Below are 14,978 nucleotides of genomic sequence, written 5' to 3' on the forward strand. Positions count from 1 at the left end.
GGTAAATTTTGTGATGACTACTATGACATATTGACAATATTTTTGAAAACTTAGTTAAAATTAAAATTATTTTTTAATTTAATAACACTTAATTTAAACACTCTTTTTTATTATTTTTTAAAATTGAGAAGCGTTGCTACAAAGTAAATAAATAATGTGACTTAATTTTAGCTAAAATTTTATAATTATCATAACAACCATAATCATAATTATAAAATGCATCTTAATAAAAATTATATTTCCTTTTTTTTTTGGCATTTATTTCCCATTATCCAATCCTTAACCCATATCATATATTTCATCTATATCGGATGTGCAAGTATTACGTAAAGGAATTATGAGGTTGCTTCCTAAGCTTGTATTTTATGGATTCCAGTTAATGCAACGAATATAAATCAACTCCACGTATACATGGAGAAAAGAAAAAATAGTTCATACTTATCTTATTTATTATTTATTAATAATTTTGATAATTAATAAATATTAAATAAAATAAATTTAAATTATTTTTTTTTCTTTCTAAACATTATTGATTAATATATAATTATTAGTCATTTCTTTAACTACTCTATTATTTGAATTGGACGTAACTACGTAAGCCGTTATATATTATTGCCACGTAGCATCGCAAATACTACAAATCATTTTAGTTTTGATTTGCCAGTGGGTTTAGTATGGGCCTATGGGGAATATTAATTAGAAATGCTAGATCATCAATAATTAATGCATGAATAGACAGTGACATACTATAGTGATAGTATAGTCCACGTTCCACGTTTTAGAAGGGTGGACAAGAAGGAAAACCAGCTTACACATAAAAGTTTGTGATTATATCCACAAACAGCAGTCATGTCGACAAAATAATGACTACTTAAATAATGTCACCCATAAGCCATAATATATATGAACGGGTGTATGTGCAAAAGTTTACAACACATTTATATATACATAATATATTAATTAATGGACAGCAACTTTTTTATTAATTCTTTATATAAATATAATAAAAAATTTGAAATTAATTAAGATAATAAATAATACATTTTTATTTTATAAATTATATATATAAAAATATATTTTAGAAAAATAATTTGGACACCAAATATTTTCATATTTCTTGTATATAATAGATAAATAGATAAATAAATAGATTATACTACATATATATTAAAATCAGTTACTAATATAAAATATATATTAGAATATAAATATACACTAAAAATAAATTAAATCATATTATATATATATATATATATATATACATTAGTAGTTAACTTTTGTAGCTAATTTTAGTATAATATAAACAGTATTTTTGTAGATAGATAAATAATACCAAGATAGGAGAAAAATGAATTTATCTTTTTGAATTTTGATTTAGGTATTGTTTATTTTTCAGTTTATAGAATATGTAATTTGATACTTTTAAAGATAGCAAATAGTGCAAAAGAGTTTTTTTTTTTTTTTCACTTTTTTATTTTTTAAATAACCGTTTTATTTAATGAGTTTTATTGACATAATTAAAATATAGTTAAGATATCACCTCTATATCGATGATCGAGTAAATCATGATACTTTAATGAAAAGAAACCCTCTTCTGATTTCTATAATAAAAGCTGTAATTATTAATGATTATACAACGTGCATGTTAAAATCAGTCATTAGTATAAAATATATGTTAGAATATAAATATATATTAAAAATAAATTAAATTACACATATATTTATATATAAATAATATATTGATGGTTGATTTTAATGACTAATTTTAATATACGAATTGTATTTTTTAATTATTAATATACTAATAGTAAATATAATTTTACTAAATAATTAATACATATTGTTCCTGTATGAGAGTTGACTCCGAGGTATAGTACGTTCTGATAACACACAGACTGGCTTTTCTTAGAGTGATGGGAGAAGAACGTCGTCTTCTACTAGAGGGGCGGCGTTGGGTACCTGAAAAGGGACTCCGACGCTCAAGTAAGTATCAGTATGAGAGAGTTCAGGAGGAAAACTAGAGTGAATAGCGTACCTACAACTTGAGTATGTAATCCGTATATATTGGGGTTTGTTGAGGGTGGTTATGCAGATTTGTTGGAGTGGATGGAGCCTCCATCCATTGTGTCCTTTATTTTCGGAGTTGATGAGAGATTTGGGGAGGGTTCATGCGTTAGTTCAGTTCCGAGTTTGTTGTTGTTTGTTTTGCTTTACTTTAACGAACCATAGCTCCCAAGGTTGACCTGTTTCTCGATTTATGAACAGGTTAAGCTTATACTCGTGGGTTATAACTCGGAACTGGTTTTCGCGGGAATTTTTGGTTTTGTGTCGAGCTATAACTCGGAGCCCCCAAGCTTAACTTGTTCACTGCTTTTACTTCAAGTTGTTGTGATTTGAATTTTCGCGCGGAGTGCTTAGTAGGAGAGAGAGTTTTTATTTTGGAAAATGAAACTGCATTTAATGCGCTTTGGGTTTTGGAAAAGGGTGTTTAAGATCGGGCCGTTGATTGAATTTGATGATCCGCACGTTGGACGGCTAGGGTTTGGTCTGGGAGGTGTAACGCTTGCGGTAGGGGTAGTGGGCTAACTGTCTGGTTTTTTGTTCTATCCATTTGCATGTGGTTTTTCGTTTTTTCTTCTCTCTTGTTCGCGGAAGATGAGTAAAGGTTAGTTGTGCTCTCCCTTTATTTGCTTTGTCTTGTCGTTGTTCTTTGTCTTCTCTTCGATATTGTTGTTTGAAAATGGGAAAGGGGAAGAAGGTAGAGATAGGCGCAGTTGTGAAGACAGAGGTGAAACTAGTTGAAGACGTGTGGGTTTGGGATCCTGTTAATCCGTATTCGTGGGTTGCCGAATTGGTGAAGGGCTATGCTTCTGTGTTTGATGATGAACTTAGTGTTGCTCAATTAGGTTCTGTTTCTTCCTGGGTTAGAGAGGGTAGTGATTTGAAACTTAAGTTTCTTCCTTGTTCCGCTGACGATTGTGTATTTCATCGTGGAGAGGGGTTTGAGTTCTTTTTCATTTATAGTTGTATTTTTGTTGACCTGGGCGTTAGGTTTCCTTTTTCCGAGTTTGAATGTGGTGTGTTGATGCAGTTGAAGTGTGCCCCGTCATAGTTACATCCTAATTCGTGGGCGTTTGTTAGGGCTTTCCAGATTTTGATGAGTTGTTTGGAGGTTCAACCGTCGCTGGAGGTTTTCTTTACGTTGTTTCAGTGTAAGGGGGTTAGGCGGGGATGTTGGTTGAATTTGGCTAGTGTTCCTGGGCGCGCCATCTTTAGTTTGTATAGGTCCTCCTATAAGGGTTTCAAGTCAATGTTTCTGAAGGTAGGCGTTGTAGAGGGTGAGTATCCGTGGTTTGTCGACGAGTGTCTTTTGGAGAGGTTTCCTCTATTCTGGGTTCCGAGGCCTAGGCAGATACTTGGTATGGACAATATGGAGTATAGGAATGAAATGCTTGTGGAGTTTCTGGTGAATCATATTTCGTCGTCGAGCTTGCTGTCTATTGTCAATCTTCTTGACTTAGAGGGTGATAGTGATGCCCTTGATGGATATATAGGTAACTGCTTTCGACCGTTTCGTGTGTTGTTACTTGGTTATGAATAATGATGTATCTTCTTTGTGTTTTTGTAGTTGAGAAGGCGTGAAAGAACTGAAGATTGATGATTTAGAAGTTATAACGAATACTCGTTGTAAGTATAGTTACTAAGCCAAGCAATCAACCTTTCTTACAAACGTTTTGGTTGTCACAAGTAACAAACTCCTTAAAAATTGTTAACCGAGTATTCAAATCTCAGGTCGTCTTCTCAAGGAACTGCAAGGAAGTATGTTCTTATTATTGGCTATAAAGGTTGTAATTGGGGTTTAGAAGGTGAGAAGCTAGTGATTTAAATGACAAGTAAAGTAAATGGCAATTAAAATAAATAAAACTGTAAAGCAAACTTTGGCAAGGTAAGAGAAATTGGAAGTCTAACTTAGTTATCTCTCTCAACAATGATGAAAGTTGAATCTAGATTCCACTTAGTTGACCTTTACTAAAGCAAAGGAAAGTCAAGGGACTAATTAGTTTGGCCTTCGAATCCTATTTATTTCCTAAGAAAAAGTTAGGATTATTGAAGTTCAGTTCAATTAGCAAGATAACGATTATCAATTATGCTGAGTTGGTAACTGTTGAGTTACTGATTTCTTAACCAAGACCAAAAGGGGAAAAAGTAAATTGCTGGAATAAAATATCTTCAGATCGGAAACAATGATAACATAAATTAAAAAGAGCAATCATAAACTGAAAATACCTCAAATATCATTAATTCAAATAATAATCTGTAACATGGAATAATTCATAAATTCAATTATAAAAGTAAATACTCAACTCAAGTGCTGGAATAAATAAAAGTGAAAGGGAAGCTAAAACAAAGAAACGTAAAACCTGGATCGAGAGTCACTCTTACAAACTAAGAGAAGTCCTAAATCCTAAGAGAGAGAGGAGAGAACCTCTCTCAAGACTAAATCTAAATCATGGGAAGTAAAAATTGGCGAGCTCTCTCTAGAATGGATGCATTCCCCGACTTTATAGCCTTCAATCTGTGCTTTCTGGGCCAAAAACTGGGTCAGAAACAGCCCAGAAATTGCCCCCTGCGTATTCTAGTACGTTCAGGTCGCGGACAAGTGACGCGGAGGCGTCGTCCACGCGGCCGCGCGGATTGAAGTTCGCAGATGCGACACGTCCGCGTGGATCACGCGTTCGCGTCGCCTAGTGTCAGGGCAACTATGACATATTATATATCAAATCGAAGCCTCGGACGTTAGCTTTTCAAAAAAACTGGAACCGCGTCGTTTGGACCTCTGTAGCTAAAGTTATAGCCGTTTGAGTGTGAAGAGGTCAGGCTGGACAGCTTAGCAATTTCTCCAACTTCTTGTATTCCTTCCACTTTTGCATGCTTCCTTTCCATCCTCTGAGCCATTCCTGCCCTGTAATCTCTAAAAACACTTAACACACATATCAAGGCATCTAATGCTAATAAGAGAGAATTAATAATAAGAAAATATAAGATCAAAGAAGCATGTTTTCAATCATAGCACAAAACCAGGAAGGAAAATGTAAAACATGCAAATAGTATGAATAAGTGGGTAAAGAGTTGATAAAAACCACTCAATTGAGTATAAGATAAACCATAAAATAGTGGTTTATCAAGGCGCCGAAAGTGACCTCGTCCAGTTTGCGAGCTTTCTTCCAAACGAAGAATGTTGAAAAGCAAGGTTCTACCAGTCAAGCTATGGCCGAGAAAGGTGCTGAGGTCGACCAACCTTCGCCTAAGAAGGTTAATTTTAAAAGAAGAAGAGGAGAGGTGAAGAAGAGTAAGGTTATGGCCGAGGAGGAATTAGAGTCCGAGGTTAACTTGGATCAAGTGAAGAGGTTTACAGAGAACCAGAAGGTGTTACATAGCTATATGAGTGATGATAATTTGACGCCTTTATGGAGCGAGCATTTTCCTTTCACTTTGATGGCGGATGAGCATGTGCAGAATCCTTCAGATGTTAAGCTTATTCACGAAGTGGGTGAGGTTGGGGTTGCCCAGTATTTGCAGGTATATTTGACGGGCTTTCTTTTTGTGTTATATTTTGTTTTGCTGGTTTATATCTTTGTGTTTTTCTTTAGGTTATTGGAGCGCACTTGATGTGTGTTGGTCGGACTAAGGAGTTAAAGCGCTCCGGGGTTGTCTTTGACAAAGCTGCAATGGATCAGCTTATTCGTGAAAATGTGGAAAAAAGTGGTAAGCTCCGAGATGCATTGGATTTGGTGAACCAGCTAGGGGAGAAGCTTAAGGAGGCTGAATCGTCATTGAAGAAGTTTGGTGAGGAAAAGGCTGTGCTTGAGGGTAGGATTGTTGAGCTTGGGGTTGAAAAGAAATAAGCTGAGGATGATAAGGAAAATCATGGTCTTGAAATGTTTGCGGCTGGATTCGATAGGGCTGTTGAGCAAGCAAAGTTCTTGTTTCCGGATGGTGATCTGTCGAAGATGGACCCTTGTAAGGTCATTGTTGGGGGTGAGTTGGTTGAAGATGACGACGATGTCGAGGGTCAAGGGGAGAATCTTGCTTCATAGAGAGAAAAGAAAAGAAAAAACTTTGACTTGTGTATGTTAGTTTTTTGTATTAGGTTAGTGTTGCCTTTTTGAAGGCCAACTTTGTTATTTGAATGTTTTGATTGAAACTTGTTCCTCGGGCAGAGGTTTGGTTATTGTTGTTTTGGTATATTTTGAGTAAGTATTATGCCTACTATTGTGTATTGGTGCATTTGCGCAGGGTTTTAGATTGATTGTGTTTGCTTATTTGAGAGGTTGAGTTGTTGAGTTGTTATACCCGTGTTTTATCTTTGATAAGTTTTGCTTAAACATCGAAAATGTGACGTTTGCCCTGTTGGGACTTTGATAAAGTAGTGCAAATAGGAATAGAGTCATAGTATTAATATATTTGGAAAGTGCGGGGTGGTGTGCCTCATTAAAACCTCTCCAGCAAAACCCTCCTTAGGGAGAAAATCTGGTAGTAGGAAAAAGAGTGCATCACCGTGTCCAACTTATACATTAGCTGAAGTATAATTTCAGGGATGATATGTTCCATGTGTTTGGTAGGATAGTTCCATCGAGCTTTTGTATTTTGTAAGACCCTTGCCGACGACTTTGTGTACTTTGAATGGTCCTTCCCAATTTGCGCTTAGTTTGCCATGTCCGTGTGGCTTTCTTATGTCTTCGACCTTTCTGAGTATGAGGTCGCCTTCTGAAAATGTCCTTGGTTTGATTTTCTTGTTGTATTTTCGTGCTATAGCTCGTTTTGTTGCTAGCTGTTGTAGTGTTGATTTGTTGTAATCTTCTTCCATCAGGTCGAGCTCGGTCTTTCTTCTTTCTATGTTGTCATTTTCATTTGTGTTTGTGGTCCTATTGCTTTGCAGGGATACTTCGATTGGGAGCATAGCATCACCCCCGTACACCAGTCTGAACGGGGTTTCTTTTGTTGAGGACTGTTCCGTGGTGTTGTAGCTCCAAATTACTTCAGGGATGAGTTCGGCACATTCCCCTTTTGAGTCTTCCAGTTTTTTCTTAAGGCCCTGCAAAATTATCTTATTGGCGGTCTCTGCTAGACCGTTAGTCTGTGGATGTTCAACTGAGAAAAATTGTTGGGTTATTTTGAAATTTTGCAAAAAGTTGGTGAATCGTTGATCTATAAATTGTCTTCCATTATCAGTGATGATGGATTGAGGTATACCAAAGCGACACAAGATGTTTTTCCATACGAAAGAAATCATTTTTTCAGAAGTGATTTTGCTAATGGTATAGCCTCTATCCATTTGGTAAAGCAATCTATAGCAACAATTAAAAATTTGACCTGGCCCGGAGCTGGAGGGAAGGGCCCGAGGATGTCTAGTCCCCATTTGTTGAATGACCAGCATACCTCGGATGTATGTAATTGCTCGGCTAGGTTGTGGATGATTGGTGCATGGCGTTGGCATTGGTCGCAGTGGGTTACTTTGCGCATGCAATCTTGTTTTAACGTCGGCCAATAATAACCGGCTCGGAGGATTTTCGCGGCTAAGCTTCTGCCGCCAATGTGAGTGCCACAGACTCCTTCGTGGACCTCGTCCATGGCCAATTTTGCTTCGGCGGTGCTTATGCATCGGAGGAGGGGTCTCGTGAATCCCCTCTTGTATAGATCGGTTCCCAATATGGTGTAGAAGCTAGCCTGTCTTTTGAATTTCTTTGTGTCTTTGATGTTGTCGGGCATTATTCTTGTTTTCAGGTAATTAACTATCGGTGATCTCCAGTCGTCTTCCTGCATAACACTTGCAACTGTTGTTAGGGTAACACTGGGCTCATCCAGTGTTAGCTGTGATAATATGGGGTTGTTGTATTGACTTCTTGTTGTTGACAATTTGGAGAGAAGATCTGCTCTGTTGTTTTGTTCCCTTGGTATGTGAAGAATATTGAATATATCGAAGTCCCTTATGAGGTTGTTAACCATTGTATTGTATTTTTCAAGGAGGGGGTCTTTTACCTGAAACTTACCCATCACCCGTTGCACCACCAAGAGGGAGTCGCATTTGACGTTTATTTGTGTTATTCCCATGGTTTGTGCTAGGCGTAATCCTGCTATTAAAGCTTCGTATTCTTCCTGGTTGTTACTTGCGTGGAAGGTGAATTGAAGCGATTGTTCGAGTTGTATTCCTTGGGTGTTTTCGAGGAGTATCCCTGCTCCGGAGCCTTTGCTGTTTGAGGCCCCGTCGCCGTATAGCGTCCATGGGTTTTCTTTAGAAGCTTGGTCTTCTTGTGTCAGCTCGGCGACGAAGTCGACTAATGTTTGTGATTTGATGGCACCTCTGGACTGGTATTGGATGTCGTATTCTGATAGTTCGATGGACCACTTGATTAGCCTTCCTGCCAGTTCGGGCCTCGTCAGTATCTGCCTTAGGGGTTGTTCTGTTCTGACTATGATGGTATGGCTTTGAAAGTAGTGCCGTAGTCGTCTGGCTGTCATGACGAGTGCTAAGGCTAATTTCTCCAGCTTTGGATAGCGGGACTCGGCGCCTTGAAGTGATTTGCTGATGAAGTATACCGGGTGTTGTTGTTTGTCTATTTCTGTTACTAAAACAGAACTGATAGCATGGTTAGTGATTGATAAATACAAATATAATGGTTTACCTGTTTCTGGTGTTTGGAGGATTGGAGGTGTTGTGAGTAGGGTTTTGAGTTCTGTGAAGGCTGTTTCACATTCTTTGGACCAGTGGAATTGTTCCTGTTTCTTCAACTTTTTGAAAAAGTGATGCGATCGTTGTGCTATACAGGGTAGGAACCTTGCTAGTGCTGCATGTCGGCCGGTTAGTTGTTGTACTTCCTTTATTGTCCTCGGACTTCGCATATTGAGAATGGCTTGGCATTTTTCTGGGTTTGCCTCTATACCTCGGCACGTGAGCATGAAGCCGAGGAATTTCCTACTTTGTACCCCGAAGGCACATTTCTCCGGGTTGAGCTTCATATTATATCTTCGTAGTTGTTGGAAGATCTCTGTTAAGTCTTCAGCATGGTTTGATGTTTGTGTTGATTTTGCCACCATATCGTCGACATAGACTTCTATGTTTCGTCTGATTTGTTTTGAGAAGATCTTATCCATGAGGCGTTGGTAGGTGGCGCCTGCGTTTTTGAGTCCGAATGGCATGACCTTGTCGCAAAAGTTGTCGTTGTCAGTGATAAAGGCAGTCTTGTCTTGGTCTCCTTCATGCATTAGTATTTGGTTGTAACCGGAGTAAGCGTCCATAAAGCTTAAGCATCGGAAACCAGAGGAATTGTCCACGAGTTTGTCAATGCATGGGAGGGGGTAGGTATCCTTTGGGCAGGCTTTATTGAGGTCTGTATAGTCGACACACATCCTCCATTTGCCATTATTCTTCTTTACCATCACGACATTGGCCAACCATGTTGAGTACTTGAGTTCCTTGATGAACCCGGCGGATAATAACTTCTGGGTTTTCTCCAAAGAGGCTGTCCTTTTGTCAGTTCCTAGGTGTCTCTTCTTCTGGGCTATAGGTCGGATTGACGGGTTGATCGCTAGTTTGTGGCAGATAACGTTTGGGTCTATTCCAGGCATATCTGCTGGGGTCCAGGCGAATAAGTCGATGTTTTGTCTTAAGAGCTCCACCAGTTGAGTTCGTTCTGCCTCCTTTAGTGTGTTTCCGAGGTATGTGTATCTATCTTTGTTGTTTGCCAACTGCACTTTGGTGAGGTCATCAAGGGGCATAGGTCGTTCCTGGTTGTTGGTTCTTGGGTCCATGTCTGCAAAAGGAGGTAGTTGATCCGAGTTGTATACTGCTTGGACATATTGCTGGTCTAGATGTTTCGGTTGTTCATTTTTTAAACTGGCGTTATAGCACTGTCTGGCTTCTTTCTGGTCACCATGGATTGTCACCACTTTGTTGTCCTGCGAAATAAACTTGACACACAAATGTACAGTGGAAACGACAGCGTTGAACGCGTTCAATGACGGTCTGCCTAGGATAATGTTATGTGGACTTTTGCAATCTACAACCAAATATTGTATTTCTAAAGTTCTGCTGTTGGGGTAATCCCCGAAACTAGTTTGTAACCAAATGTAACCTCGGATAGAGACTCGCTCACCTGAGAAACCTACCAATTCCCCGGATGACAGTTGCAGGAGTTTGTCGCTCAGGTTCATCTTTTGGAAGGTTGAGTAGAATAGTACGTCGGCGCTGCTCCCCGTGTCCATGAGGATCTTTTTTACCAGGGGTTCTCCGACTTGTGCTGTGATGACTACGGGGTCGTCTAGGTTTTGGTCGGCGGCCTTGTAATCTTCGGGGCTGAATGATATTCCTGGTTTGTCCACGTTGGTTGGCCGAGGTATTGTTGATTCTGTCATAGTCATCATAGCTCGGTATGACCTCTTTCTTGCCGAGCTTGTGCATCCTCCACCTGCAAAGCCACCAGAAATACAGTTTATTATTCGGCGGGGTAGATTGTTATCATTGTCTACCTTTCTCCCCTTGTCTCGGGGGTTGTCGGTTGTTTTTTGTTGGTGGCCGAGTTCTTCGGTGTTTTTTCTTCGACTTCGCGTGTCGATATAATTGTCCAACAATCCCTGGCGTGCTAATTTTTCGAGGACGTCTTTTGCTATCACGCAATCGTCTGTTGTATGGCCGTACTTTTGATGGAAGGCACAGTATTTGGATTTGTCCACGTGCCTCTGGTCCTGGTAGGTACCGGCTCTGCTTGGGGGTTTGATGAGTTTAGAGTGTAGTATATCCTTTACTATGTCCTCTCTTTTTGTGTTAAAGGGGGTGTATGTGTCGAATTTAGGTGTTAGCCTGAACGGCCTTTGGTCTGTCCTGCTGGTTGGATGCCTGCTTCGTCTGTCTTCTTCCCTGTTTGGGGTGGATTTTTCGGCCCTCCGGAGTGCTCGGAACTCTTCTACCTCGATTTGAGTTGTTGCTTTTTCTCGGAATTCGGCTAGAGTTTTGGGCTTTGCTATGACGATGGACTCTTGGAATTTCCCTGGGCGGAGGCCACTCTTTAGAGCGTGGAGATGGACTTCGGGATTCAGGTTGGGTATCTCATTAGTCGCTTCCACGAATCTGGTCATGTAATCCTTCAGGCTTTCATTCGGTCCCTGCTTGATCGTGTTGAGATAGTATGAGTTGTGGACATAGATTTTTGAGGCCGCGAAGTGGTTGATGAATTGGTCGGCTAACTCATCGAAACTTGAGATAGAACCTTCAGGTAAGTTGGAAAACCAGATAAGTGCGGCCCCGTCTAGGAAGGTTGGAAAAGTTCGGCAGAGGATGGGGTCGGACTCTTTATTCATGAACATCATGGTGTAAAATTTGGTTACGTGGACGTTTGGGTTTCCTATTCCTTGGTAAGGTTTTAGGGTTGAAGGTAGGGTGAGGTTTTCGGGCATTTTGAAGTTCATAACTTGTTTTGTGAAGGGGTTGGTTCTTTTGACTATAGTCTTTGTCGTTTTGGGGGTGGTTTGTTTGGTTTCGGAGGAATGCTCGTCATTTTCCTCTTTTTGTTTGGTGTTTTTGTGTTCACCCTTTGCACGATCGTGCTCCATTTGCCGCAGGAGTTCGGCCATCCTTTGGTTCTCGGCTCTGAGGGCCTCATTGATTGCTAACATCTCCGGCTGGTTGATGTCGGAGGGAGTGTGGCTTTGTTCATCCGCCATTGTTTGTGTCCTACAAGAAAAGGGGATAAAAAATGCACAGAGTAGAGGAAAAAATGGGGTTAGATAAATCGGGCCCCACGGTGGGCGCCAAATGTTTCTGTATGAGAGTTGACTTCGAGGTATAGCACGTTCTGATAACACACAGACTGGCTTTCCTTAGAGTGATGGGAGAGGAACGTCGTCTTCTACTGGAGAGGCGACGTTGGGTACCTGAAAAGGGACTCCGACGCTCAAGTAAGTATCAGTATGAGAGAGTTTAGGAGGAAAACTAGAGTGAATAGCGTACCTACAACTTGAGTATGTAATCTGTATATATTAGAGTTTGTTGAGGGTGGTTATGCGGATTTGTTGAAGTGGATGGAGCCTCCATCCATTGTGTCCTTTATTTTCGGAGCTGAGGAGAGATTTGAGGAGGGTTCATGCGTTAGTTCAGTTTCGAGTTTGTTGTTGTTTGTTTTGCTTTACTCTAACAGACCACATATATATATATAATTGAAGTGATTGACATTTCTTTATATAATTGAAGTGACTGACATTTGTGAAAGAAAGAAGAAAATAACCAAGAAGGATACGTAATAATGAATAAAGCAATATTAATCTTATCCTTTATTCTTCTTTTTTTTTTTTTTTTTTTTTTTTGTATACAGCTCACATCCTTTATTTTATAGTGCAGCATTTAATCATTCACGATGCCCTGGGTTGAAAGTAATTAGAACATTCTTATTTAATGTGATAATTTTGACCCATCATTTGCTCTGAGTTATTCTTTTTTAGGTTAAGTAGCTTTGAGTTATTTCGATGGCCTTGGCGAACTACTATTATAGTAGTATGCTTTTCCACTTCCCCCCTCTTCTCTAGTACAGAATTATAACTAAGTACTACTATATCATTGCCTTTAGAAATTGAATTGAGACTTGCTTGCTTCTTTCAATGTTAACGGCACTGAAAACGTATAAATTATAAATTAACGGTCGGCCAACTAAATTACAATTGGTTTCATCACTAGTTTTAATAAGCCATCTTCAACTACGTCCTAATCATGTGTCATTCTAGTGATGCACATAAATTGGGTGACGTCGAATTTATCTTAATTCGGATTTGATCTTACATAATAATTAGACTTATTTTTTAGATTTTATATGATTTTAAATACGGTAAAATCATATTATTTTTGGAGTTATATTAAAATTAGGTTTACACCGAATAAACTTTAGATCTTAATAAAATTTATCTTAAAAAATTATGATGCATTTATTTATCAAAAAAAATATTAAAAAAATTATATTTATTATCGAAAAGTTGATATCCATATTTAAATTTGAATTTGTTTATAAATTCTAATTTTATACTTCTTTGATATATTTTTCTAGTTCAACATATGTGGCTAAAAATAAAATAATAAACTTATAATTAATATAACATAATATTAGAATTAATTTAAAACATTAATACTTTTTAATCTTTCAATCCTAAAATTCATATAGATCGAATGAAGCTAAAATCATCTTGATCTAAACTTAACTCTTTAGATATATTTTTGAGATTTTATCTAACCCTAAATCTAATGAAATCGCACCAAAATATTCGGGTCAAGACCAAATTTTCGTGTCGAGTGGATCATATATACCCTATGTCTTTTGATCAAATATGTTAACGGTACTTATTTGTCGTTCCAACAACGATTAATAATTAAGGATTAGATTATTTTAGTATACCCTAAATTTAGATATACCTCATCAATCACAATTATTATTTGATTATTATTATTATTATTATTTCAGGAAAAATAAAAATGATTTTGTAATTTTTAATTCAATTAATCAATTAAATTCTCTGGTATAACTATTTGCATCTTAGCCGTTGCGCTTTCGCTTTCATGATCGCACATCCACTAATAAGACTTCGCTAGTTTTGCATCCAGTGAGCTAACTACACAATTTCAAACGACGTTTAAACTACTACGCCAGAAAAGTCAAGATATTGTAACAGTCTTATTATAATTAAACATATACATAATTAAGTTAAGGAAAAGTATATGAAATCAAAAGGTGATCAGTCAAAAAGTAAACAAAACCGTTTAATTAGAATCATTTTTTGAATAATATGTTTAAAAACTGCTCCTCGGATCACGGAGCACAAACCAAAATCCGACTTTTTATGGAACTCAAACACATTTTAGCTAGTTTTTTGCTGATATGGTTTTGGTTCCTAGTTGTTCTCTTAAGTTAATTTTGAATATAATGAATATCAAGGTTCTCTCGTTGCGGCAAAAAGGTTATATTTGAGGTATTCAAAAATATGCTAATGATTAACTTTCATCAGGACATGATATATATCTTATCTCCGGCCATATATATACATACTAGCCAGTGCAATTATTGGAGTAAATAAATATGTTGTCGCTTGTTGAAAGAGTTTCGTTTCATTAGGACTTATTAGGAGCAGTAGTAATCATATCATCTTTTCTATATATATAATATAGGTGAACTCTACCATACTCTCTCTAAAATAAAAGGTAAATTATTCTTTATGATATATTATATTGATAATTTTTATCAGAACTCCAAAATTCACGTTATCTTCTCTTTTCTTTGTTTCTCTTGAAATTTAATAACAATGTCATTTTTATTATCTCCACTAAATACACCTCTTTCCTAATTAAAAAAAAATAATGTATTGGTGAGAGCATATTAAACTATTATATTGTCACAAAAAAATTAAATTATTATTCAGATAACAATAAGACAAAATAGAATAAGTATTTTAATATTCACATTCACCTCAAATATTAATTAATTATTTTATTATTCATGCCATTAATTACTTACAAGAATTTTATTTATGGTGCTAATTCATATCTGTCATACGAACCCATATTCTCTTGCTTATCTCCAAATGTAATATCTTCTAATACGAAAAAATTTTTTAGAAAGAATAGAGCTGAAAAATTGATAGTTGTACTCGTTGAAATTGGAGATTAAAAACGTAAGAATAAGTTCAAAATCCTAATTTAATTGATTGGAAATGGTGATTCGATTTGAAAGGAATTAGAATTTTAAAATTGGAGAAAAAGAAGTGCATTTGGTGGGATGATGAAAATCACATTGTTATCAAGTATCAAGTGAAACATAGCGTTAATTGAAAAGAAAAGAGAAGATAACGTGAATTTTGAAATTCTGGTAGAAAGATAATTATCAATAATCACTGTATATATCACAAGGGATAATTTACCCTTTATTTTAGAGAGGGTACGGTAGAAT

The 14,978-nt window shown here is 37.2% G+C and overlaps 1 protein-coding gene across 1 annotated transcript; it reads right to left on the reverse strand.

Annotated features, from left to right (window-relative positions):
- Nucleotides 1–6,592: 6,592 nt before the first annotated feature.
- Nucleotides 6,593–11,718, reverse strand: LOC140183624 (uncharacterized). Its single transcript, XM_072232088.1, has 3 exons — nt 9,407–11,718; nt 7,557–9,301; nt 6,593–7,152 (listed from the first exon to the last, which is right to left on the reverse strand). Exons 1-3 carry the CDS (start codon nt 11,716–11,718, stop codon nt 6,593–6,595), a joined length of 4,617 nt encoding a protein of 1,538 aa, XP_072088189.1.
- Between the last annotated feature and the right edge of the window lie 3,260 nt (nt 11,719–14,978).

Source organism: Arachis hypogaea, chromosome 3 (assembly GCF_003086295.3).
Source record: "Arachis hypogaea cultivar Tifrunner chromosome 3, arahy.Tifrunner.gnm2.J5K5, whole genome shotgun sequence".
Lineage (NCBI taxonomy): Eukaryota > Viridiplantae > Streptophyta > Magnoliopsida > Fabales > Fabaceae > Arachis > Arachis hypogaea.

What these genes read in the sequence shown, in the direction of transcription:
- LOC140183624 (XM_072232088.1), bottom strand. Translation starts at nt 11,718, where the DNA reads ATGGCGGATGAACAAAGCCACACTCCCTCCGACATCAACCAGCCGGAG. An exon ending in AATAATGGCAAATGGAGGAT is followed by an intron (nt 9,302 to 9,406) that starts GTGTGTCGACTA and finishes CCGATGCTTAAG; the next exon opens with CTTTATGGACGCTTACTCCG. An exon ending in CGCGAAAATCCTCCGAGCCG is followed by an intron (nt 7,153 to 7,556) that starts GTTATTATTGGC and finishes AATTTTTCTCAG; the next exon opens with TTGAACATCCACAGACTAAC.